Source organism: Fusarium phalaenopsidis (genome assembly GCF_050370095.1).
Source record: "Fusarium phalaenopsidis strain FUZ10S chromosome Unknown contig_32282, whole genome shotgun sequence".
NCBI classification, from domain to species: domain Eukaryota; kingdom Fungi; phylum Ascomycota; class Sordariomycetes; order Hypocreales; family Nectriaceae; genus Fusarium; species Fusarium phalaenopsidis.
This window is the reverse complement of record NW_028145415.1, coordinates 294,009-319,441: the sequence shown is the minus strand read 5'-3', so window position 1 is coordinate 319,441 and position 25,433 is coordinate 294,009. Positions and strand designations below refer to the sequence as shown.

The following is a 25,433-nucleotide window of genomic DNA, read 5'->3' as shown; positions in this document are numbered from 1 at the left end:
CTCACAAGCGGCTGCTAATGCGGAGTTGCCACATTCTTCGCCACTATGTCTGATGGCCTCCTTTGGACACATCATTCGCATCAACAAGGAGTGTTGTTTCAATGCGAAATGTTTCGCCCTGATCATCGTATTTCTCATTTGTGCTCTATAGAACTGGGTGTATGAGGAGGCCTGAGGCCTTAAAGCCCGAAGTTGATAGAGACATGTTCGTTTCCCTACCTACTGCAAGACAAGAAGTCCCGATAAACTTATCCTTGATACCTATATGTAACTCTCTGGGCCAAGAACGAAAGACATACAGTCCCGCTGAACACGAATGTAATATGTATCTTGAGAGGGCAGGCATCAAATCCATGCCCAATGTCAGCAGGGAGAGCCTTGGCTGACCTGAGTATTTCAAAGCCCGACGATAACACAACTCTAACACTTATCACTCATTCCTTCCATACCTAATCACAGTAATCAGACCTCTCTTCGTGAATCCCTTTCAGTGGAGAGATGAGCAGAGCGGACTACCGTGTCAGAAGAAATGATTTGCTCGGAGAGGATATCTAGATGAAATCCCCGATGGCCTGAGAACATGATGCCTTCGTTTCGATCCGAGACCTCTTCTTCGAAACCCTCCAGGTACTCGATGGGCATATATTCATCATCATCCCATGCGGACTCAGGGACGAGCCGGCAGAACCATAGGGCTTCTCCTGACTTACGTATCCGAATTGCAAACGACATGATGATTCTTAGACCGCGTTGGACTCGAATCTCTACCATGACGGCAAACACTTTCTTCGGCCCACTATGCTGGGCGGGAAACATGATCAAGCTTCGCTGGCTGTTCCACAAGCCTTGAGGATATGTTTTAACGGAACCCTTCTTGACGCCCGTAAGAAAGGGCGAATCTCCATGTACTAAATAGCGCCATAAGTCCCGCCGCGCATTGGTGGAGGTAGTAAAGAGGAGGCCGTAATGGAGTCCTGGCATGGGAAGTTCTAGCTCTAAGTGAAATGGGTCCGGCTTCGCCCTCACGAGCACTTTGCGAGGTGGGTCTGGGAGCCACGATTCGATAAAAGCAGGACTTGGAGGAAACGGTATCCGCCTGAAGACCCCGAACTCGACAATGTAGCGGAGAGGAACGGCAGTTCGTTGGTAGGACTTGGGGTGACGAGCGTCTAGAAGGGCAAGCGAGTAGTCCCAAGCTGAAACGAGAGGAAGCTTGATGGAGAGACCAGCATTGGTGAGTGAGTATGGGGATATCTCTGGTGATTCAGAGTTCCTTATGGGCTCGAAGTAACCACCAGAAGACTCGAAAGCCATCGGAGTAGGAGCTAGCATGCTGGTCCAAGTCTGAGGTACGGACCCGACCCAAGCCCAGCAGAAGATGGTATGGTCGGTAGATGTCTTCAAAATCTCTTCCTGCAGGCGGACAAAGGCTTTCATTCCTTCGCCATATAACAGGGGCATATTGATGTCGAAGATTCCAAGCATGCAATATGCCATGTCTTCGACTCTCGTAGTAACCCGTCGTGATAGCCATGACATCTTTTGGGCGACGCTCGCATGTATGAGAGTGGATCGACCCGTAATGAAGTTGACGTTGATTTGCGTTATGGCTGCTATCACTTCCTCTAACGACTCCGACCTGTTGCCGATCTTCTGCCAATTTTGATCATAGAAGACCACCTCCCGTGGCGCGAGAAGCTCTTGCAGGGTCCATCCCCGTGTGAACCATCGACTTTTGCGGAAGTCTCTAAAGCGGTCCAGGCCACTGATGGGGACGGGCGGAACATCAGCCAGAAAGGCGTAGCATACCTTGGCATCGCGATACCAGGCGAACATGGAGTTGATAGCTTCTGAGAGTTCTGCCGAGCTTGTCTTATCGATGCAGTTGGTGTCCACCCAGAGATATTCCAGCAAATCCTTATCGGCCTGTCGACAAGCGCCGAGGATCTTGGCGAAACCCGTCTTTTGGGAGGCAAGGTCGAGATCTTTCCAGTCTTGAAATGTGACCTCGCCCTGTCCCCAAGTGTGGGAGAGTATGGCGTACTTGGGGATCTGGTCTCCATAGAACTCCTCCAGCTCCATTGTCCTCACGTTGATGAGCCGCATGGCGATGCGTGGACAGCGCGGCCTGAGTTTGGGGTGTCTCTAGCTTATTGTGCTTCCAGTGAAAGTGAAGGAAGAGCCCAGAGGCTCTATAACGAGCTTGGCCGATGCCTCGGTGAACCTCAAACGTTGCCAGACTATTGGATGCAAAAATGCACCAGAATGATTGCCATCAAAAATGGCTCTTCACGATGTGATTCTCGTGTTTTTTAATCTTTGGACGCAGAGCCATGAGGCTTAGATGGCGGGGTTTGACCCATGACACGAATAGGCATTGCGGATGAATGGTAATCCCTTGCCGTTCGAGTTGTCTGCATGCTTGAGGCACAGGCTCATTGGAAATCCAGAGCCTGATTTGAGAGCCTGCTCGTTCAAGGCAACCTCTTGTCTTGTGGCTGGGGTGGCTTAGACCTCCGGTCACAGAGGACTTAATTTCTTACATCTACCAGGGTCATTGCAGGAAATCATATGACTTATTTGCACTGCCAGAACACGGTTCCCCTCATTCGGCAAAATCGGCACTCGTGTACAGCCCGAAACCACTCATCTGGGACTATTTTCTTTAAAATTCCCTCTATCTATACCTGAAGAGAAGAATATTTCATTCTTTTTCGATATAACTTCGAGATATCATTCATGTCTTTCGGATTCTCTGTTGGCGACTTTTTAGCGGCTGGGAAGCTCATCAATGATATAGTCTCTGCCCTTCGCCATTCTTCAGCCTCATCTTACCAGGAGCTTATCGTCGAGCTTCATGGCCTCAAGCGCGCCTTGGACGAGATCGAGCATCTCGCATGTCCGCCAGGCCAAGAAGCAGCGCTAAATAGCGTAAAAGTCGCGGCTCTCATGTGCCAGTACCCGCTTGACCAGTTTGCTTCGAAGCTGAAGAAGTACGAGAGGCTTGACATCCAGCCCCAGCATGGCGACAGCTCAAGCAAGTCAGACAGGCTGAAGTCCTGGGGTCGAAAGGTTCAGTGGGGTGTCGGCATGGAAAAGGATGTCGTGGAGCTTCGGGCGTACATTGCAACCCACGTGGGCAGCCTGAATATGCGGCTCATTACTATCGGCCTGTTGGCGTCTCCATACCATTGACAACCCGGTCCTTGCTAACTATCTACAGATCTACAACCTTCTCGAACACGGAACAGAGTCGAACCGAAACCTCTATATTGCAAAGCAAGCTTGAGGAGGTCCGCAGCGGAGTTGTGCAATCAAGGCGTGAACAAACCCAACAGGGTTTACTGATGACCAAGGCTTCCTCCTTGTTACAGAATCTTTCCGATTTAGTATCCACGTATGCTCACCCTTTTCTTCTCTTGGAAGTAGTGTTGACCAATCTCTAGCGGTATTGGAGTCCGGCTCGAAACCCTGATCGAGCTTGCTCAGAACATATGGAAATCGAACCATCATATTATGGCTGTTGTAACTCAGCTCCAGAGCCAGCCTCCAAGGCCAGACACACCTCGAACCTGGTTCCAGGATCCTGTAAGATTCGAAGATGCGCTTGGCCGTGTCCTGCCCATTCCGTCAGAGTATGGCTGGAGTGTAGGTTGCAATTACTCACCGCACCGCTCTGGCTAATGCAATTTCACAGAAAGTACATGCAATCATCATGGACCATTTTTCGACAGGTCCTGGGAGTGACAAAGTCAAAGCTGAGGAGTATCTGCTATTTAACTCCCTGGACTCATCGAAGATACTCTTACAGCCTCGCACCGAGAGCCTGATCCCCGGGATGAGTATCACAATGGCTTTTGTCATCGGCCGATACGGCTCCATCGCTCTAACCAACTGCCCGAGGGTTGGATGCGTATCAAGGAAGATTGAAGCCAGCGACACCGGCGGTAAATTTTGGTTAGTTCTGAAAGCCCAGAGTCCATATACCCCTTGGCTAAGTTGTTCTCTACCCAGCACTCTTTGCAGATGTTGGTTTAATTCTACCAATAAGAGAATAGCTTTGCCTCTGCAGCCAGAGAGACCCCCATGGAACAGAAGTACATCGGGATACATCCCACGACGTCGGCTCCGCCGAAAGAGACACGCCATTACTATTCTCAACTCAAAAGATCCAAGCAATTTGATTGACCGACTGGAGGAGAAGCGAGCATTTAAGAACATATTGATCCATTTCATGGATCTCCCAGTGACGCCGCCCATTGTAAGCTTTTGGGGGCGCGAGCAGAATTTCGTCGGCTTTACCAGATCCGAGTGCGGATGGGCCGAGACTCCGTCGAGTATTTCAGACGCTTTAACCATTCAAACTACTTCGCCTCTCGGAGATCGAACCATTCTGCCTAATACGCCTCTCGGAGGGGATGTCCTGCAGTGCGGCGAGCCTGGCTGCAACCAGTTCTTTGACCAGCCGCATAAGCTGAAGTAAGTCGCTATGGTTGGCTAATCAAACGTAGTCTAACCATTTCCAGGCATCACCAGCGCTACCATGTCAAGGACCACATGTGCCTCTATCCAAACTGTGTTAAAAAGTTCGGAACTAGGACTCACCTCCAACGGCATATCGATGACCGCCATCAGGCGAATAAGAAATTTTATTGTACCGTGCCGGGATGTGATTACTCCAGACAAGGAGGCAAGGGCTTCCCTCGCAAGGACAACTGGAAACGACATATGGTCAATATCCACAACGGGGAACGACGACATCCACCGGAGCCTGTGGAATTCGGCCTGGAGATGGGAGGGATGTAGGGAATTCTTAAGCTAGTTGATCGCTCCAGATAAGAGAAGGGAGGGGTATCCGAATTTCTCACTTAGGACTCTTGTCAACATGGGTTAGGAGAAGGACACAACAAGCACGAGGGGGCACAGAACGATGGATAAAAGTGTCCCGGAAAGATTCTCGAATGGATCAAAGACATTCAATAGCAATTCGAAAAACCGCCACTACATGGATGTCCTTCGTCATTTGCCAATGTCTGCATTCCCGGTTAGCGGAGGGGTAGTCGTCTGACTCAAACCATCTACCGACAGTCCGACGCCCCTTTTGAACTCGTTTAGCCACTCAGCGTTATCAACAGGTGTTTGGTTCCAAGGATCATCGCTTCGACATGTCAGCCCAACTCAATATTTCCAATCTATAGAACTTACTCGTCGTAAAGAATCCAGCGCGCTTGATACTTTAGTTCCTCGTCACTCGGTACATGACTGTTTGGATTGTTGGGCGACATGCAACTAACCACAAAGCGGGACAGTTCCCTTGTCAAACGACGATAGCTGTTGTTGTCGTTGAGGAAGAATGGGGTGATGGATATTGAGTTGATGGCCGGGTTGAGATGAGAGGAATCGAATGTTGACTCGCTCATGGCGGGAGCCCAGGGGCTAGAGGGCGGCTCAGCAAAAGGCTGCATGGAAGGTTGGGCAGTCTCAAGGGCCGGGGTCCAGAGCAGGCTCGTTGGCAGCTGAGGAGTCTCAGACTGTTCCAAGCCTGCCATCAGGTTGGGTAGTTCACTTGGTATGAATGTTCCAAATGGAAACTGCTGAGGATCTAGCAGATGAGGACCTTGACCTGCGATTTCCCCCTCAGAGTAGAAGCGCCCTCGTTCCCTCAAAGGCCCCAGCCATTCTGTAGAATCCCAAATGAGTCTCACTAGGAATTCCATAAAGCGCTTAGACGGGTTTGGAGAAGGAACTTCGAGTCGACTGATGGCATGGCACGCTTCCTGCTGGATCTCATAGTCAGAGAGTTGCAGCCCCAAGCTCATGTGCATGCCGATATATCGGCAGAGCGACCCCTCCAGTTCACAACCCTCAAAGATATTCTTCTTGCCGTTGATCTTCAATGGGCTTATGCGAGACTTAGTAACTTGTTTCATAGGCTGGATGCGTGCCTGTTCCGCGATGTCGTGATTCGCCATCAAAAGGTCGCGCAACCATGACGGAGTGGAGCATGGGTGGTCTTCCGAGATGGCCTCCGCTCCAAATATAATTAAACAAGCCTCGTATTGCATTTTCTCGTCAGATAGATCCTCGGCGTGAGTATTATGGTAGTCTCGCATGTAATATTCCCACTCCAACTTGATCAGTTCGTAAGCACTGCTTGGTGTGTCTGCGGGACCAGCTAGAGCCGAGAAGGGCAGAGGGGAGTTCTTCTCGTAATGGATGAGATCTATAGCGGCATTAGCTATAGCGCTAGGAGTTGTGACATAGAGCTCACATGGAGGTATAGCATTATCAAGCATCTCAATGACCGAAGGTTCAAACCCCCAGTCACCCGTCCAGTCTGCCATAGTACGGCCGTCCTTGAAATGTGAGGCCAAGTGGTTGGTCCTGCTACTCCACGACTCCATCTCAATGCCACAGAATCCACATCGGGAGCGGATATCCTTAATCGCGGTCCTCCATGTCTCCATAGGCCACTTGACGTACTTGGCGCCATGCACCAACTTGAGATGTTGTCGGAGATGATCCTTCCGGTAAAATGTCCTCTCTTCAAATGGCCGCTCTAGGCAGGCAGCACTATTGTGCTTTTTTAAGTGACCCTGATCCGGGTTGGCATCACCACAGTAGACGCAGAGCACGCCCTCGTCAGGGTTCGTCTCTGCCGATCCTTTGGGTGAGCAAACCCACGCCTCCAGCGATAGATGAAGCGACTTCTCGTGACGCTCCCAGTCGTACTTGGTCTTGAATGATTCAGTGCAAAATGTGCACTGGTAACGGCCGGATGCCTGAAACCGGTTCAACCAGTTTGCCCTTTGTCGCCGATGTGTCGTGCCACGCCTCCTGCGGTTCGTGCTGCGCTTCAGGTACTCCAAAGAAGTATGAGACGCGTGGGAGGAGGCCGATGCCTGCGATCCAGAATCCCTACTGGAACAAGACGTCCCTGCACTGCTGACAGACGATGCAGTCCCGGCCGACCTCCCCGACCACTCAGATGTACGCGGTCGTGCCGGAGCAAAAGCTGAAGGTGATTCAACTGATGCAGCGACGGCCCGGGAGATGTCAGACACGGCTGCCGCCTCATGTTGGGGTGGTGAGTTCTCCCAGCGCTGCAAGGGGCTCATGTGCTCCATTGGAACGGGTGTCGGACGCCTCGGCGGAATGTTGATTGCGCCTTGGGTGCTGGATGAAGGTTCAACCCAGTTGCGGATATCGAGCGACACTGGTCGCAAGGCTCGGAACTTGTAGCGTCGTCGAAAATTACCAAACCAGTTGGTGATTTGCTGTCCAGAAAGACCAGTCTGAAACTGGAGCATCTCGACTTCCTTGGAGGACGGATAAGGGTGGCTTTCGTGGTCTGCAAACCAATTGCGAAGGATCTTCACGGACCTGGACGAAAAGCGAGCCCCGACCTTGGGAGATTCCCCATCATTGTCAAGCCCATCAGGGTACGATGGCGTCCAACTGGTGACTGTGGCAGCGCTCTGACTCTGACATGCTGGGTCCCGTTGCAATGGATAAGTTGCCGCGTGTTCCATGTCGATGGAGGGCGTTGCCAGCTGGCTTAGGTTGGAGCCGGGAATGGACCCTTGGGAGCCTGCCGACTCAGGACGATCCGTCATGATTAGTACGCATTTCAACAGTCGTTTTCAATTCGGCGCCCCGGCGTTGATACCGGATCGATTGCGGTATGAGTAGATGCCCAAGATGCATAAAGCAAAATGTGGTGGGGGGAACGGGGGAACTTACCCGATCTCGGAGATAGAACATTCCCCAATCAACGTCGCCCAATTAGTACTCTATCCATCCGTATCTGCGCCCTATTTTGACGTCGTGCGTCCATGACGAAGCTAGTGACGCCCTGTGACCTTGGGCGATACCCAGAATCGACATCATTGGTGGCCATCTCCCTTCTCCCCGCAAACCAAAATGAATCAGCTTGTACTGCAGATGCCACAGTTTACGCAGTTCTGCCGTTGACAAGAGCAGTACTTAAAACCAGCAAGAATGCCCATTCAATCAACAGTTTAACGTTACTTGCTACCCCTCGCAATAAAGACTTCTCCCATCAGCCTCTATCCCGATGGCGTCTTTCTCTATTACGATCGCTTTCTCTGTCCTTTTCCTTCTCCTCATAAAATATTACGTTTTAGATCCCCTTGTTCTTAGCCCGTTGAGTCGCGTGCCGGGCCCGACAACCTTCGCCCTCACAAAGTGGCGACTTGGCTACGAGGACTGGAGAGGAACTCGCACACCTACAATTCAACAACTGCACTCGAAATACGGCCCGGCGGTCCGCATAGGCCCGAATGAGGTTTCATTCAACAGCTTGACTGCGCTAAAGACAGTCTACGGCCCCGGGAGCCGATACGGCAGGACCGCCTTTTATCGCATGTTTGATGTGTACGGCGAGCAGAACTTGTTTTCCTTTCACTCGGTGGAAGAGCATGGCAGCCGAAAAAAGCTCTTGTCTCACGCCTACGCAAAATCCACTGTACTCAAGACACCGACAACGCAGTTGATCGAGGAGAAGACGCGAGAGTACATGGACCTCATCGGTAGTGAGCCAAACCACATTAGCGATGTGTTCCATACACTGCACTACTACTCTCTCGACAATATCACCTCTTTTATTTACGGAAAACACGGGTCAACATCTGCCCTGCGGGGATCAGGCACGGACCGAGCTCTGATATCCGACATCATGCATCCCTCTCGCCGCAAGTTGTCCTGGTGTTTGGTACATATGCCGTCAATCACGAAATGGATGTACGCTCGTACGGGGTTCATGCACCAACTGGTGAAACCAATTCTTCCAATGCAGCTGCCAACTACGTATACCGGCATTCGGAAGTTCGCATTGCAGGCATTTGAGAATTTCCAGTCGGACTCCCAGAAGACGAACGGTAAAATACCCTTAACTCCTTTCCCCTCCTATCCAATCAGACATGTAATCATGCGCATTTGTGCCAGAGGCTAACAGAATGGTGCCGTGCAGGAAAAGAAAGATCCATCCTGGCCCATCTCTGGCAGCACCATCAAACGCAAAAGACCAATGGGTTGAATGATATGCAGGCGGCATCTGAGTGCGCAGATCATTTCCTTGCTGGAATCGACACCACCAGCGATACGCTCATGTTTCTCATCTGGTCACTCTCCTTGCCTGAGAATCAACGGTTTCAGGACAAATTGAGAGATGAGCTACTAGGACTCCCTGCAGAGTCACTGAATGAGCATGGCTATCCCAGAGCTGAGGAGAGTGATCGATGCACGTATCTCCATGCCATCATAAAGGAGACACTGAGACTCTATGCACCGCTGCCAAGTTCCGAGCCACGCTCAGTCAATGCTGCATCCATGGTTGATGGCTACCGCATCCCAGCTGATACCGTTGTTAGCATCTCACCATGGATTCTGCATCGCAATCCAGAAGTTTTCAAAAATCCTTTGGAATTTAACCCCGAGCGCTGGCTCGGACCTGATGCTACTGAGCTAAACCGTTGGTTTTGGGCCTTTTCGAGTGGCGGTCGCATGTGTATTGGCATGCAGTAAGCAGATTCTTTCCCATGTCATTTTTAGTCGTCCTTCTCTCTGACTGCTGGTAGTTTGGCCATGGCTGAAATGACGACGCTCATTGCCGCCCTCTACCGAGAGTATCAGACATCAATTGCTCCGGGATTTGAGGATACTACACCTGGCATCACTGCTCGGGTTGAGGTTTTCTACGATGAGCGCTTCCCTACACTACAGGTAAGCTCGACTTTATTCGTTTCGCAACTGATTCTGATTCATCTTGATAGGAGAATACTTGCTTGATCAAGTTCGATAGATTGCGCAAGTGAGAAGGGGGGTGCTATCGCAGCGTAACCAGGAGAGCCGGGATCACGCAGACGCATTGAATTGACGTTTTCTGAAAGGCTACCAGACCCCATGCCCCAGTGCTTGCTCAGTTTATTTGATCACTCGCTTCCATTTAAATTTCCTTATGTACTTACTCTCTTTGTTATATTGCAAGAGGCCAGGACTCTTATGAATGCATCCATGGGCTTCCACCTCCTGGTCGTTGAGCATGGAGCGCCAAAATGCTATCTGTGAATACCTAGGTGTCTTCAAACACCGCCGTCAGACTAGTAAATATCTGTGAGTTGCTTCTGACGCTGCTACAAACTCAGGGCCCCACTGTGAAAGAAACCAAGGAGGGTTCAATTCTTTTAAGTTTAAAGAGACCATAATGCTATTGTCGTTGTCCTTCATTCTTTCGTGCTGCCATGTCCAGCAGATGGGCGCCACCCGACAAGACTACATCTACGCTAGGAACATGCTCAAATCCTCGCCCGAGCGAGCCGGCCGTCACTATAGAAACAAAATCTCAACATTCACCCAAGCTGGAGGTGCGACATTGTGGGTCGATATTAAGTATTTCTTAATTCGTCTATGTCTATTTAGATTTTCTTTTTGGCTACTTACAGTCCAAGGAAGCTGCTGAGGTAGTCGGCCTTTCCAACGGGGACTCCCTTGGCTCGGAGGATTGAGTAACCAGTGACGAGGTGGAAGAAGAAGTTGGTCTGGCCGTGGGTAAGGACGGCGTGCTTGACTGTGACTTGGTGGGTCTTGCCAGCCCAGGGACTGTTTTGGATTAGTATAGATCTGGGTAATAAGACTGATGATACTTACAGATCGATCAGGGCCTCCTCTCGAGAGTTCACATCCTCAGGCTTGACGGCCTTCACCAGCTCCAGAGTCTTTTGCACTCGTGTGCGGAGCTCAGCAACGGTCTTCTCAGTGTTCTCAAGCAGCGTGGGCTCAACGCCAGTCAGACGACTAACGGTGATCTGGACAACCTTGCTGGTGTTCTGGACCTGGAAGCTCAGAGGAAGCTGATCCTCGACGAGACGGGCCTCGAGGAACTCATCGACGTTGATTCCCTTCTCCTTGGCGTACTCTTGAGCCTTAGCGAGGACGTGGTCGTAGGTAGTAAGACCCTTGATGAAGGTAGGGATGATGAGATCGTAGAGAGATGTGCCGGCCATTGTGACGGAGATTATGTGTTTTGGTGAGTTGTTGGGTTGTGGAGGCTGAGGAGTCGGTTGTTGATTGTTGTCTGAGGAGTTGAGTGGTATGCAAAGCTGCAACTTATATATCTCACTCTAAGTCAATTCTGCCCCGTACATATGAGACAATTCCTATCCATAATTACTAATTCTCTTGATTGTGTAATCGTGGCTTTGGATCTCGTAGCCGACGAGCCGATGCCGGACGATAGCGGTGAGCCCGATTCTGAGTCGGAAAGAGAGCGAATAAACGAAAATTACAGTTGCAATCGCTGCAGGATATGACGAATACCCCGTCTTTTTCCTTATTCAGTGCCGAGGTGAGGCATGTCGTGATCATGTCGTGATGTGGGGTTGACGCAGCTGTCATCACGCCATCCGCAGGTACGTGGTGTAATGATGCCCTTGGAGTTTCGAGTTTCTAAATTTTTCTCCGATTTATCAGATTGATTCCTAATCAAGAGTGGAATTTCCCAAAAAGTACCCATTCGTTGATAGGTCTCCCCGGTAGGGTATTGCCATGCAGTTCCGAAGTCGCCATATTTGCTCAGATAGATGCTTCAACCGAATCTCATAGATCCGATAATATGATAAGCTCGTTGTGAATTGATAGATGGAATGATGACATATGATATCCGCCCTTAGTCTAGTATATTAGGGACACCTGTTATCTGTTCCAAGACTGTTGTCGCGTTTCATTAAGACGATGTGTTTGGCCCAGCAAGGACCATCCAGGTTCGTTGTTTGCTTACGAGGTACATCCAAGACGCATTATTAGACGAAATAGCTGTCAAAGACTGAGGCCAAGCTGTGGAAGAGGCCATGACGTAATCGATACAAGGAGCTCCGAGGGAGTTCACTTAGGTCGAGGTATAGTTGCTTTCAATCTTACCTACCTTGGCGATCAAGATCACAGTGATCTCAAACTATGGTTGAGGCACTGCTAGATGTGATGCATTCTGCCCAAACCACCTAACCGTACATCGGCCTTATCCTCGTCTTCGCCCCCGCCTCGCGTTTCGCTCTCGCCTACTCACTATAAACCAGCATGGCCGGCTTATCCCTGTTGGAAAACCCCCTCGTCAAATAAACGGCACAGCAGCCTCAGGAATGCTCAAGTGCGCGATAATTAAGCAAGGCACGAGGGCTAGAGACAACCTGGCCCTCGCCTGCTCATTGGTGGCAACGATGGTTAATTCAATCACCAATATGATGAAGCGGTTTTCCATCTTGGCATCTTGGCATCGGCCATAACGTCGGCCGCATCGAACCTTGGTAGATGCCCCTTGACTGTTTGAACCCGTTCCTGTCGAACACGTAGGCAAACGTAAGACATCGTCGATAGCCATGGTGTTCATATTGACCATCTTCTTTGTTATTGTGGCTGATCGCTTCTTTTGGATGCGTCACCAAGTTCACAAAGTGGCATTGACAGTCCAATTTGCAAACGCTAGACAGGTTACTACAAATGACCTTTCTGTTGATAGAGTTTATGGATACCCTTTGTGAGGAGCCTATGTTTTAGCTGGACACTACCACGTTGTTGACGAGCCCGGTGCTGCTGAGCCAGCATTTGCGTTCTTCTTTTGGATACCAGTGCGAGGAGAAACCCCTGTCTCGGTTAAACAGACGCCGCAGCAGTCGACTAGGGCTTGCGTAGTATTGGAACCTCTCTCACCAGTCGTGCCGTAACCGGGCCGTCGCGGGTCGGGCCTGGCAGCGGCTCATCGCTCCAATCGTGGACGTTCTAGGTTGATCCTAAAGAGCTTCCCGCATTGTTCAAACCACTGCCTAGTCTTTGGTATGTATGCGGTATGTACTCATGACCTGAGGAGAAAAGACACCACTTACTAATTGAGAGATAATCGTCGTGGGGGATCTTGGCATTGCGTCGATGCCTGACGATCATGGGGGCGGTGGTGCTGAAAGGGGAAGGCAAGAGGCTTTTAAAGGTAACACTAATCATAACTAATAGTGAGGTAACAAAACATGTAAGATTGCCTGCCGTGATGGAGAGTGAGTGCTGTCTCATTTGTGGAAATTAAGAACTATGCGGGGAATCTTGGTGGATTGTGTAGAGATGGGAAGATTGAGTTGTGGGGGAGTATGGAGGATGCAGAGCCATAGATGTTTAGCCAAGCAACGCCAAGACAAAAGTAAGCTTAGGGAGAAATAGAGGATAACGGGAAAAGAACTCAGGGCAGTGAAGGAGGAAGTAAAGTGAAAACAAGATCAGACAGGAAAATAAAACTATAAAAGAGCGCCGAGTTCTCTCTTCGTTCGGTCTCACCATTTCACCAGCAAGCAATAGCAAGCACCAGCAACTCTCATACCTCTTTTATCTACTCAGCATCTCAACTACAAGCAGTCTTTTTTATCTCTTCAGTCAACATGAAGTTCACTCTTGTCACCGTCCTCGCTACCTTGGCTGCCGCTGGTACGGCTCTGCCTACTGAGGCAGACTTTAGTGCAGGCAAGCACTCCCTTCGAACATCGGAAAAAAGCAGTATCACTAACAAAACATAGCCCTATCCTCTGCTGAAACACGTCTTCAGGCCTGCGACAGAAAGTGCTATGAGCAGTGCTACCTGGACTGGTGCATCACCCCCGACCCATTTGGCAACCTCAGCTGCATTCTTGCCTGCCAGGATATTTGCGGCTGCATTTAAAGATGCTGTGTCTGGGGAACCGATCACACGTGAGGCGCATGTGTGGCATCGTGGGAGTGTCTGAGGCAATGATGGTTCGAGACAAGGACCAACCTCGGATGGTTAACACCAGGGGGCCATGGCCCGTAGTGAAGCGGGGGAGTGGAGGCTGGATATGTAAAGACTCTCGTTTAGGCAGATAGTCATTCCTTCTCCATAAACTTGAAACTCCTTTCTGCCGTGCTCACTGCTATGCCATTCCATGGCAAGGGCCGTGTATTGTCCTTCTGTGCTCAAGCCATGTATATATCATCTCGCTTTGATATGAACACAGTGGGCTGTTGACATATCTCCTTGCTGGTCCATGCCATGAACGAAGGACATGCTGTTGACCGTTATGCTTAATGTGATCTATCAGTAGGTGCCTTTGATAAGATATTTTCGGCCTTCTCTGCCCTCCTCAAGATCTGCATAGATGACGGTGTGATTCATCATGGAGCTACGTAAACTGAATCGAGAGTCGCTTTCGAAGTTATTGGAGAGAGTAACTTGGGAATGTCGGTTGAACAGATTAAGAAAATATTAAGGTAGCTATCTACACAAATGTGTTCGCTTGGCTAGGAATACAGGGAATCAACATATCAACCATTTCAAGGTCCACCCCGACTATGTCGCCGATCATTTGTATGAGCAGTCACATCTAATTCCTCAAGAGGAACATCAGATGGACCTGTCCCGAAAGACTCAGTCTCCATGATGCACTCCTGCGAACTGTGTCTCCGAGTAGTTATCCTTGACTCATACACTGCCTCCTCGCCCCCCTTCCTGTCAATGGTGATAACTCTGGCCGAAGCTTCTTGCCGGTTCTTGGACTGGGTCTTGCCATTGGCTCCAGTGTAGGATGATGATCCGCCGTTTCCTGACTTGAGTTTGGACGCCAGCAAATCGATGCTTCATGGCGGTCAGTTCATGGACAAGCTGAAGATGAGACAAATACTTACTATAAGACGACAGGAAACAGACAGAGGAGAGCGTAGGCGAATCGATCAAGCTGGCTTCCGATGTTGCTCACTTGTTGCCCCGGAGTCTTGATGGCATGGGTAACCGTTCGGAAAACACCCTGGACTGCAAGAAGAGCCACCCGAATTTCTGTGCTTCGCGCCAGGTACCTGAAGAGACCAACTCGCAGCGCGGCTTGAAGAGATGCACGCTCAGCGGCAACCAGAGTCGTGATGAGGAAATAGGCGCTGATGCACTCAAGAATGGCGATGGAGCCAAAGTATCCGATGTGGACGTAGTTGACGGTGACGAGATGATTCTCGTTGTGGTGCAGGATGTACTGCACCCTGAAGACGATGATGACTACACGGACCACGACGATGACTCCGATGAAGCTCCAGAATAATCCTTGGAATATTCGCCGGCGGCTTCCAGTTAGAAGCTGCTGAAGGATCATGTAGCTGTACCCAAGCAATCCCACTTCTTGAATCTGATGACGCGAAAATTGTCAGTTCGTCATGTCTTATCTAAGGGTCAATACCAATGTTCATACCGGCCAGAGGATATCCCCAAGAGTCGACGTCACGGCTGTGGGAATGGGTGGGTGGTTCCCATAGTTGGCGTAGTAACAGAGGCCATTTGCGATGGCTCCAGCTGCAGATGTGATAATCGGCACCAGGGCCAGAGGGGTGAACCTCGTAATACCACAAACGAGAAAGCCAAAGAAGACATTTCCCATGCAGACGGTGAAGAGGATCGACCAGCTGAGTTCAAAGAACTCGGGTACTGCTGTGGTTGTCGACATTTTTCGCTGGTCGTTCCGAGCTGCAAAGGAATGAAGCGAGCCGCTCAAGCCAAGACAGTGGGCGGACCCGTCAAATACAAGTATCTGTGCCCCAGACGTTGCTCTTCTCCTTCAGGGGCATCCAGAGCTGTGTCGGTAGTTCACCCAATTATCTAACGCCCTAGACTCTTTGAATGCACAAGGTTCGACGGGGAAGTTCCGGTGTGGGCCAAAACAGGCTCTCTGTCTGACGCCGGCTCCAGGATCCTTGGCCTGGGGAAAGGATGCGGGTGTGGAGGGGAGGCTATTTCGATTGCCGACTCAGGTCTGGGCTGGACCCCTGGATCGAGGCTTGGCTATTGGCCGTGCCCCCCGTCGTAACGACCGCGGCTTTTTTGCTTGAGTCGTTTGCCGTGACGGTACGGGTTGGCCGATAAGCCACAGGAAATGACAAATCGAGCCATGCAGGTCATCAGGGATTTTAAGTGCGATATGCATGGTTCTCTTGATAAGGCTGAATCGGATTCCTGTCAAGCTTCAAGTACAACATGATCTTTGCTTTTTACGACCTGGGGATCAGTGGGGAGCCTGGGGAAAGCATGATGATGATCAGTGGAGAAGGACTTGGGCCACCTGGGGTAAAAAACATGGACAACATTTGGCTGTGACTCGCACCACGCAATTCCAGTGTTATTTTGGCCCCCAAAGACCATCATCGGAGGTGGTCCAGCCCAGTCTAGCCTGCGGGACTGCGACCAACCCACTTCACGAGAGCATACGCGTATTGGACAGTGAATTATCGCTGCCATGCTCTAGCGGTCGTTAGCTGGCGAGAACGGGCGCGATACGAATGCCCTAGACCAGCACTAGGCCCAATCTCGAACATTCGCCGGAAGGTTAACTGCTCCTGTCACGGAAATTCGTCTGCGACTGACTCGGGGTCGATCTGAGACAGATCTCTGCCGCAGAATAGCCGTTTCTTCGCATCTGCCGTCAAGAAGGCTATTGTCATGCGTCTCATGGGTGTTTAGACTTGCCCAAGGGGGAATAGAGAGCCGTCAGCGCACTGAACGGACGCAGCCCTCTTCGTCACCAGCGACATCAGAGCAACCAAGCGCGCTGCAGGCGTCGGACAGTGGCTTGCGCTAGCTGTTGCGCCAAAGGCTTGTCCCTGTCTCGAAAGAGCCGCTGTTTGCGCTCCTGGCACTCAAAGAGGAGCTTGAACCCGTCAGCAGCTGAACCTGACAACATGCCACATGCCACCAACACACGTGTGTCAACCAACTCGTCAGATTGTGGACGGATACCTCCGTAATTGCACTCTAGCTTGGCAGGGGTCTTGTCTCGAGTGCCGCTTAATAATTAGCACACACACGCGGCTTCTGAATCTGTGCTCTCTCTAGCGTGGTCTGGGCCGTTTAGCACGAGGTTTATTGAGGCTCGACGATGACTGGCGTTCCAGCTCTCAAATAGTCGATGCACTGGGCGAGTTTCCAAGTGGTTCACCTTCGTGGGCCTTATCTAGTAGACTTGCTCTGAGCTTTCGGGAGAGATTGGAGATGGGAAACCACAATCTGCTTGTTGAGGTGATTGGAATGAGGAGGTAGGTGGGCTGTGTCCGAGCGACGACTCATTCACCCGCATCCTCCACTCGACCCCATGTTTGCGTCTGGACCAGCCGTTGCGAGACCCTCTGTGGATACACACTCCAGGCGGGGAAGACGGAAGAGGAGACGATCGGATTTTCAGGTTGGGGCATATAAATAAGGCCCAGGAGAAGTTGTTCTTGTGGCAAATTCTACCTGGCAGGGATTTTCTTAAGGGGCATTGACGCCGGATGTTCCTACCTGTTTCTCCCAGGTTGGTTCAACATGGTTTCGAGTCACTATCGCTTCGAAAACTATCACATCTCACTTGGACCAAGAACCCTAAGCTCCAATCACGAGCAAACCTTGCTTTGTCAATTAAGGAGCTATATTTGAGGTAATTCTCTTGCCATTGGGCCTAGGGAAATTAGCATCTCATTCTTGTCGTGGACCGAAACTATCAAGTCAACCATGACCAAGAGATTCATCTTGTCATCTTCCTCTACTCTACGTTTAAGCTCCTTGGAGTAGAATATGCTATTCCTTTCCACTGATTTAGGTAATACGTATCTAATATTATCTTGACTCGTGTGCCATGGCCCATAGGGCGCAAGGGTTCTCCGTCGCGCTCAGACATGGAGAACAACGTGCATTATCGTGGGTGGAACCAGTGACAAATTATTAAGTAACGTGCGCATTTTCGAACATCAAGAGACTGGGCCGTTGATATCCTACTGTATCCACGAAATGAGAGATGGATCTTTTTACATGATCGCTTCGTCCACCTGTCTACTCATCCCGATGCTGATCTCCTTGTAATGATAGCACGGACGAACAGGTAAATCTCCCTTCGGCTCTCTACAATTGGCAGAAGAGTCACAACGATGGCCCCAAAGAATGCCCAAATAAAGGTAACCACGATCCACCCCGTGAAGAAGGGCTTGCTGAAGACATAAGACGTTCCATACATGGGGATTGGCCAGAGACTGCACACCGTTAGCACCATTCATGCGTTACATACATCGTGGCTTACATGGTCAGAGAAATAGCAATGAACAAGGCAGCGCCGAGAGCATAGTTTCGTGCAACATATAGCTCCTTCTCGATGCCTTGAAGATTCACCAGCTCGGCCTCTGTTCTCTCTTGGGCAGTCTTGACCGCGACGCCCTCCGTCTGGGCCTTAACATCAAAGCCAGAGTCGTCGACCTGCTGCAGCTCTTTGAACTTTTCAAAGTCGTAGTTCTCAGGCTTGAAGTACGTGATGAGGGGCGTGAGGATGATGGGTGCAGTCAATGCTAGCATGTTGCCGGCAACTGTTGGGATGAAATCAGAAAGCGTGGCGATGGTAACCGTTCCGTGTTTATGGTATGCTACGCCGATCCAAGTCGAAATACTGGCCAGTGAGCTGATGATCGGCACTAATACAATCGCATACTTGCTCTGCCTTTTCCAGAACAGTGTGCATGCACTGGGAATCACGGCACCTATCATTCATCAGAAGTGTAGAGTCAACGTTTTGGGATGGCATACCATCAATGAGAATGCCAATGGCCGTCACGATAAAGGTGACAGAGAAACCTGCGTAGGTAAGGCCCACAGCGACACATGCAGTCAACAATCCGAAGCTGACAACTGCAATATGGGAGATAAAAACTAGTCTCTCTCCAGTCGCCTCGGGGTTGATGTATGAACGGTAAAAGTCATATGTGACCAAGCTGGTTACGGCGACGGTTTCTACTCCTATTAGACTTAGTAGTCGCGTTTCCAGCTTGAAGTCTCACCTGAACTCATGGCGCTTGTGATGGCCTGGAACACCATGAGAAGAACGGCTACAACGCCACCTTTTCCCATGATTGTGTATGCAGTATATGGCATGACTAAAGCCGAGTTGATCTCAGCTGGTGACAAGGGAGTCGGATACGTAGGCCTGAAAATCAGCATCAGTTGAGCGCGGCTTCCACGACATGACATCACTCACCAGGAGGTTGTGTATTCCAAAGCAGCACCTCCAAGACCAAAGGTAGTTGCGATACAAAAGGGGATACTAAACTGTTTTTCTGTCAGTCAAGAACGAGAGCAAGACCTACTCACATACCCAACAGAGGGATCCCAAGAGGTATCCAGCGACCGTTGACTTGGGATCAGCAGCAATAGCTTTTTGGAACAGTCTAGGTTTTTGATTAGCATGTCTCCTACGCAGAATTCATTGAAGAGGATAAATACTCACTGGGAGTCTACAGTTGCAGAAAAGCCGCCACCCAAGAAGATGAGACCGACCAGGCCCCCGTAAAAGCTCCGCATGGTCAGGAGTTCTCCCCCAGCATTACCCTCAACAGGGCGGATCTCTGACGTGTCTTTGAGAAGCTCCCACATCCTTCCTGGCGACCCAACATGATCCGAGGTTGTGTACATGACAAACATTGATGCGAGCATGATAATGTAGATAATGACAGTGTGCACTGTAACAGTGTGAGCAAGACCAACGCAGTATGAAGAGGCATTGAGTTATGCACACCCCACTCTGTGAGAAAAGTAGCTTTGATACCACCGAACAAAGTGTAGATGCAGACTCCCAAGGGAAACAGAAAGCACACAGCGATCTTGTTCATGCCAGTCACAAGATGAAAGACGTCAGCTCCACCGACCAGAAGATTTACTGCAATAAAGATCTGGTAGATTAGAGAGTAGACAGCCAACACGATGTGACCGGGAGCTCCGTAGCGGTGCTTGACCAGTTCCAAGAAGGTGTGTGCGTTTGGCGCCTTTCTCTTGAGCTCAATGGCGAGGACGGCGAATGTTAGGATTGGGACTGAGCACCCGGCTCCATACCTAGGCGAGTCAGTATGAGTGCAATGATGCCAAGGTTATTATCTCCTACCAGAAAGTAGACGCAATACCGTACGAGTATCCAAATGTCGTCGACGTCAGAAGCGTAGCGCTCAGTGTCCATGAAGATACCACAGATGATGCTATAAGACCAGCTTTAATGGAGCGCTTTGCAGTCAGATACATCTCAGAGTCTTGGACCTCGGAGAAATATCGCTTGAGAGCGAAAGTCGTGAGACTCATGAGGATGGCAAAGATGCCGCCTACGCAAGTCTTAGCAGGGGGATAAGTGGCGAAATTGGAGTCCTACCTAGTCCCACGATGATTCCATATCCCGCCCCGGAATCGAAAATTGGGAATATTCCTGTCTCAGACATCGTGTAGTCGTTGAACAGCCGAGAGCCCAAGGATGATCTGTAAGAGGGGATGCAGTAGATCTTGGAGAATCCAGCGTCTTAAATTCTTGCATGAGCCACGAGCTTATCCCACTTCACGGTGGATCAAGCAAGCATCAGGACCAAATAGCTGCAAAGGCGTGACAGCTCAGCTCAATGGCGAAACACCAAGGATATTCATCCAACTCATCCGTACTACCTCCGCCAGATCCCTGTAGGCGGAAATATTTCCCTGTCGACAAGCCCGTCGAGATAGACGAATCATCTCGTCTATAAAACCCCCCATCATCAGCCTTTGGTAGCACACCACTCCGCCTCGCACCCAACCAGAGACGTCTTCTCCCCCTCTGATACAGTAACACACACATTCGACAGAAAACCCCTCACCATGCAGAGTTTCAAAGCCGAGCAGGCTCGTGTCCAGGCCAACAAGCGGTGGGAGGAAGAACCCAAGCCGGATACGCCTTTGGGATGGGTCAAGCGCGCCAGAGAAGTAGCAGACATTCTCAAGCTCGACGCAGCTGAGCGAGATGCTGCCAGCAAAACTCCCTTTGCTGAAGTCCAGCTCCTCAAGGACGCTGGGCTCGTCAACCTTCTCGGACCCCGCGAGTTCGGCGGTGGAGGAGAGACCTGGCAGACTTCATACAAGGTGACTACAGAGATTGCCAAGGCTGATGGGAGTATCGGTCACTTGATTGGCAACCACTACTCATGGTATGGCCTGCATCTTCAAGCTATCCCGTGAGATACCACTGACGCGGAAAAGGTTCTGGAGCTCCCAAATCCTCGGAACGCCCCTGCAGGCACGCCGCTGGCTCCGGGAGTTCACCGAAGGCAACTATTATCTTGGCGGTGCCGTCAACCCTCGCAACGCTGACATGATTGCTCGGGATGAGGGGGACTCGCTTGTCTTCAACGGTGACAAGTTCTTCTCCACCGGTAGGTTCTCTAGCTCTGACCGATATTTCCGGTGCTAAATCCTTCCTTCTCCGCAATGCAGGGGGCGTTATCAGTGACGTGACCGTCCTAGAGGGGGTCCTTGAGGATGAAGCAAAGACCCATGTTTTTGCCTACGTCTCCACAAAGGACCCTGGGATCTCGTTCAAGGGCGACTGGGACGTTATCGGACAACGCCTAACGGTGAGTCCAACTCGGCCACTTCTGAGATTTGAGCTGATGGGCTTCAGGAATCCGGAGGATGTGTCATCCGCAACGTGCGTGTCTCCTGGGAGCACATTGCCGGTTACGAGAACAAGGAGCTCACACCCCGAGATGCATACCACGACTTCATTCTCCCGCCAGTGCAGCTTCAGTTTGCAGCTGTCCACGTTGGTGTTGGCATTGGAGCGCTTGAAGCTGCCACCGAGTACACCCGCACTCGCACTCGAGCTTGGCCGTATGGCGGAGATGACAAGGCCAAGGCCACCGACGAATGGTATATCCGAGAAGGCTACGGACGCTTACAAGCTTCGCTCTGGGCAGCCGAGGCCCTCGTGGACCGCACAGCTGAGCGCATATCGAAGCTCATCCATGCTCCAAGAGAGGAGCTCACCCAGGAAGCACGTGGCGAGATTGCAGTCCGTGAGTAGATCCTCCCTTGTCTTTACATGTTCACTAACCCAAAGCAGAGGTAGCAGCATCAAAAGCGACTGCAATCGAAGCCGCCATTACGGTGAGCAGCAAGTTCTTTGAGCTAACCGGCGCCTCATCTGGCCTGTCAAAGTACGGCTTTGACAGGTTCTGGCGCAATACTCGCCGTAAGTGGGAACCGTTAGATATTTGCTGTACGGCGCTAAAATGACGTCTAGTCCACTCTCTGCACGACCCAATCGCTTACAAGTTCCGTGAAGTGGGCAGCTGGGCCTTGTTGGGGGAGATCCCTGAACCGAGCTGGTACACTTAGACTGGGGATCCATGGGCTGCGGGTAAGTAAGAATGACTAGTCAGTAGGGAATTTTAACGTTGTATGTTTGAGTCAGTTTGTCTTTGGATGACGGGTCCGGATTTAGCCAGCTGTGTATATCCGAACAGACAGGCTCCCAACCGCGGAGCTTATATTCCCCTGTCACATACTACTGGGCATGTTGGTAACGAAAGTTGTTGAATGATATCTCGTTCTAAAGTCTTACTACACGACTGATCTTCCTCGCTATTCTACCTTCTCAATTTTGCCAGTCTTGACATCGTAGATGTATCCCGTAATAGGAACGTCGAGCAACAAGGAGTTTTTCTTTACAATGGCAATATCATCCAGAACACTTTTCCTCAAATCTCCAAATGGTAAAAAGGCAATATGTTCTGCGTCCTCTTTTAACTCGTCCCGGATCTTCTCCTTGAGCTCGACATCAGAAAATGTCAGCATGCCGCAGTCTGTCTAACCGCCTGTTAGCGTTTCCAATGGTGGCTTAAATCCATTTCGATCTCTTACATGGTGGACAATGACAATCTCTCGTGTGCCGAGGAGTTGTTGCGAGATGACGAGAGAACGAATGGCATCAATAGTACGGCCACCGGCATTTCGAATGACATGAGCGTCACCCTCTTCTAACCCAAGCACCTTGGCAGGGTCAAGGCGAGCATCCATGCACGCTACGACTGCCACCTTTCTATAAAAAAAAAAACGCCCAATTAGATTGATGAAGCGGATAAACTGCGTGTATCCCTTACCGTCCTGGTGGGAGAGGCAGGTCGCCTTTGTTGAACTGGGCCGCATATTTCTGATTCGCGGCCTCAAATTCAGGGATGACGGATCGGACAAAAGACATGGTTAGAGGGGCAGGAAAAAACAACTGGCTTGGAAATGAAAGTAGCCATGCCTGAGCGTCGCCTCACTTTATGAATGAGCAGTTCCGCATCAAACATTCATGGGAGGTGGGGATGGGCTGAATGCGGGATAGCATCGATAGTCGTCATTTTGGATCACGCTTCGCAATTTGGCAGGATTCGTCACCCACCTTAATCTGCTGCGATAGGTAATTAGAAGCGGTCGAAGTCTCAGCTCCCGGCTCAATTCTCCGCGGGATTCATTGAGGCCGATATCTTGCTTCCGGGGTACCTCATCACTCAGCTTGTTCCCCGAACGATACCATCTACCTTAGCTCTCTTGTTCACAAAATAGTGGCATAGTTTCACAATCATAGAGCAAAGTTAGGGGCTTATTGACGGTTGGTCTTAGTTTAAGGATGAGGAGCAAGATATTTGTATAGGTCTCTTGATAACTATGGCTTCCTTTAAACCACGAATGCGTCTTACCTTTAAGCCTCATTTTCAAGCCGGACACATCTAATTTAGCGCCGTGAATAAAAAAGGAGAATCCACCATACTCAGTAAATGGCAAAGTTGCAATGTTCTTTGCCTACATCCCCTAGTTACCACCGTTGGTATAGGGTATTTGCATTCCATGTAGACTTGGCAAACGCCGGGAGAAGATCTTGAAAATATCATGAAACTAGGGTAGGTTTCGCGATAGTCATTTCAAAAGGGGGACTGAAATTCCTCTGCAAGGATGCTTGTGGCTAGGCAGCTAGTTATGAGGTGCTTGAATTGAGGCTCCTCGTACTGGTTAAAGCCCAGGCTGGACGCCCACCACTCTGACTCGAAACAGAGTTCCAAGGATAAAGACACAAATTAGAAAAAGTCATCAATGACATTGTGCAACGAAAATCCTTTAAATATGCGAGAAGGGACTTGTAAGGATGGTTAACCAAGTATCAAGGTATGTTGATGATGATTAATCCTGTTGACTAGACAACGAGGGGAAAACGTGGCTGCCTAACAGGGATGTGATACCCTCATTCCTCCATTTGGACTATCAGACAACCACCCTTTCCGTGTCGATTCTTGCAGCCTAGAACTAAGACCCAAACTCTTCAGGCAGCAAAGAATAGCCAAGATACAAAAGCCCGAGTTTTCGGGAGCTTGAGATTACGCGGCACATCAGCCAAGATGACGCACCAGCCTCGTCTCCCTGTCGAGCTTATTCTGCAAATTGTGGAAGCTTCGTTGTCGATCACAAATCCCCACGCGATAGTCGATGTATCGCTACCAGAGGCCCAACTACTTGTCGTCTGGTCACAGGTTTGTCGCGCGACCTATGGGACTGCGACTCGGCTATTAAGGCAGCATTGCGTCTACTTGGACAGTCACCAAAGGATCCAGAAATTCTGGAACTGCTTGTCCTTCGCCAAGACATCTACCCCCAGCACGAACCTACCGCCAATTACACCCCTCGAAAACACCTCATCTCTTTACCTGGGCGTTTGTACCCCAGCTCCCCAAGAGTCGGCATTGCTGGGATCGCTCATCCGCAAGGTGCTCTTCGAGCTTGGCGGCTCGGTACGCCGACTGGTCTTGGAGCTACCCGCTCCTAGGTTTGCCCAGGAGAATGAGCTTGACCTGCATCTTGGCCAAGGCCTATTCGATGGACTCAGTGCCCTCGGCAACGTCGAGGAGTTTGTGACAGTGGGAGGTTTGCGCACCGTTGACTTTTGGACGAATGACTTGGGCATCTGGGAACGATGGCCGAAACTTCGAAGTTTGGCGGGTTTCCAGGTGGACCTCGCCGAGGAGGATCTATGGCACCGCGTGGCCAGAGCAAAACACCTCGAACACATGGTGATAGCCCGGCCACGTCTGTACAGAATACAGAGATGGAACTTCAAGGAGGCCATCGGACAGCACTGGCGGCTCGAGACCGGAGGTGACCCGAAGCTGGCGAGGCCGATAAGTATTGTGCTTGCCGATCATGAGTTCACGCCGTCGTTGATCGATGAGACGGACGCGAATACACATGACCCACAAGGTCTCGTGTCTGCCGTCAAGTTTTCAGTGCCCATGTTCGGGAAGCAGTTTGTAAGAACAGATCATGCTTGTCGTGAGTGGATGATGGCTGCCATGAAGGAGGGCACTCTTTGGCAATTTGGAAAGGCGGATGACTTGAACATGTAGAAGGGGATTTTTTTTGATGGGTTACAATATTACAGAAGATGCTTCACTTGTCACAAATGAAATACGTTGAATAAATACAATTCCTGGTGGCAGTTCTGGAGCGCATCTTGAGGAATTAAGGTTTGCTTCGTCGATAATGTAGCTAGTTTGAATACAAAGGCCGTATGGTAGGTAACGCTTCCTATCTGCAGCTTTTCAAGCCA

At 50.4% G+C, this 25,433-nt stretch overlaps 11 protein-coding genes across 11 annotated transcripts; 5 read left to right on the top strand and 6 right to left on the bottom strand.

Moving 5' to 3' along the window:
- Positions 1-462: 462 nt before the first annotated feature.
- On the bottom strand, positions 463-2,106 carry LRP88_01860 (uncharacterized protein; the record flags this gene model as incomplete). Its single annotated transcript, XM_083238533.1, has 1 exon — positions 463-2,106. One exon carries the CDS (start codon positions 2,104-2,106, stop codon positions 463-465), a length of 1,644 nt encoding a protein of 547 aa, XP_083105641.1.
- Positions 2,107-2,739: 633 nt separating this feature from the next.
- Positions 2,740-3,195, top strand: LRP88_01859 (uncharacterized protein; the record flags this gene model as incomplete). Its single annotated transcript, XM_083238532.1, has 1 exon — positions 2,740-3,195. One exon carries the CDS (start codon positions 2,740-2,742, stop codon positions 3,193-3,195), a length of 456 nt encoding a protein of 151 aa, XP_083105640.1.
- Positions 3,196-5,201: 2,006 nt separating this feature from the next.
- LRP88_01858 (uncharacterized protein) lies at positions 5,202-7,532 on the bottom strand (the record flags this gene model as incomplete). Its single annotated transcript, XM_083238531.1, has 1 exon — positions 5,202-7,532. One exon carries the CDS (start codon positions 7,530-7,532, stop codon positions 5,202-5,204), a length of 2,331 nt encoding a protein of 776 aa, XP_083105639.1.
- Positions 7,533-8,077: 545 nt separating this feature from the next.
- On the top strand, positions 8,078-9,836 carry LRP88_01857 (cytochrome P450; the record flags this gene model as incomplete). Its single annotated transcript, XM_083238530.1, has 4 exons — positions 8,078-8,734; positions 9,070-9,542; positions 9,600-9,744; positions 9,795-9,836. 4 exons carry the CDS (start codon positions 8,078-8,080, stop codon positions 9,834-9,836), a joined length of 1,317 nt encoding a protein of 438 aa, XP_083105638.1.
- Positions 9,837-10,457: 621 nt separating this feature from the next.
- On the bottom strand, positions 10,458-11,024 carry LRP88_01856 (DUF1993 domain-containing protein; the record flags this gene model as incomplete). The annotated part of the gene is made up of 2 exons (XM_083238529.1): positions 10,458-10,620; positions 10,669-11,024. 2 exons carry the CDS (start codon positions 11,022-11,024, stop codon positions 10,458-10,460), a joined length of 519 nt encoding a protein of 172 aa, XP_083105637.1.
- A 2,412-nt stretch (positions 11,025-13,436) lies between these two features.
- On the top strand, positions 13,437-13,714 carry LRP88_01855 (uncharacterized protein; the record flags this gene model as incomplete). The annotated part of the gene is made up of 2 exons (XM_083238528.1): positions 13,437-13,512; positions 13,572-13,714. The coding sequence occupies 2 exons, from the start codon at positions 13,437-13,439 to the stop codon at positions 13,712-13,714; spliced, it is 219 nt and encodes a 72-aa protein (XP_083105636.1).
- Positions 13,715-14,413: 699 nt separating this feature from the next.
- Positions 14,414-15,497, bottom strand: LRP88_01854 (uncharacterized protein; the record flags this gene model as incomplete). Its single annotated transcript, XM_083238527.1, has 4 exons — positions 14,414-14,423; positions 14,618-14,644; positions 14,695-15,182; positions 15,246-15,497. 4 exons carry the CDS (start codon positions 15,495-15,497, stop codon positions 14,414-14,416), a joined length of 777 nt encoding a protein of 258 aa, XP_083105635.1.
- Positions 15,498-17,855: 2,358 nt separating this feature from the next.
- On the bottom strand, positions 17,856-20,265 carry LRP88_01853 (sodium:solute symporter family protein; the record flags this gene model as incomplete). The annotated part of the gene is made up of 10 exons (XM_083238526.1): positions 17,856-18,048; positions 18,096-18,480; positions 18,593-18,796; positions 18,844-18,989; positions 19,041-19,106; positions 19,198-19,230; positions 19,290-19,521; positions 19,608-19,891; positions 19,941-20,151; positions 20,199-20,265. 10 exons carry the CDS (start codon positions 20,263-20,265, stop codon positions 17,856-17,858), a joined length of 1,821 nt encoding a protein of 606 aa, XP_083105634.1.
- Positions 20,266-20,671: 406 nt separating this feature from the next.
- Positions 20,672-22,186, top strand: LRP88_01852 (uncharacterized protein; the record flags this gene model as incomplete). The annotated part of the gene is made up of 6 exons (XM_083238525.1): positions 20,672-20,997; positions 21,050-21,222; positions 21,284-21,423; positions 21,471-21,864; positions 21,912-22,040; positions 22,092-22,186. The coding sequence occupies 6 exons, from the start codon at positions 20,672-20,674 to the stop codon at positions 22,184-22,186; spliced, it is 1,257 nt and encodes a 418-aa protein (XP_083105633.1).
- Positions 22,187-22,432: 246 nt separating this feature from the next.
- On the bottom strand, positions 22,433-23,048 carry LRP88_01851 (beta-class carbonic anhydrase; the record flags this gene model as incomplete). Its single annotated transcript, XM_083238524.1, has 3 exons — positions 22,433-22,657; positions 22,712-22,889; positions 22,951-23,048. 3 exons carry the CDS (start codon positions 23,046-23,048, stop codon positions 22,433-22,435), a joined length of 501 nt encoding a protein of 166 aa, XP_083105632.1.
- Positions 23,049-24,228: 1,180 nt separating this feature from the next.
- LRP88_01850 (uncharacterized protein) lies at positions 24,229-25,230 on the top strand (the record flags this gene model as incomplete). The annotated part of the gene is made up of 1 exon (XM_083238523.1): positions 24,229-25,230. The coding sequence occupies one exon, from the start codon at positions 24,229-24,231 to the stop codon at positions 25,228-25,230; it is 1,002 nt and encodes a 333-aa protein (XP_083105631.1).
- Positions 25,231-25,433: the final 203 nt, after the last annotated feature.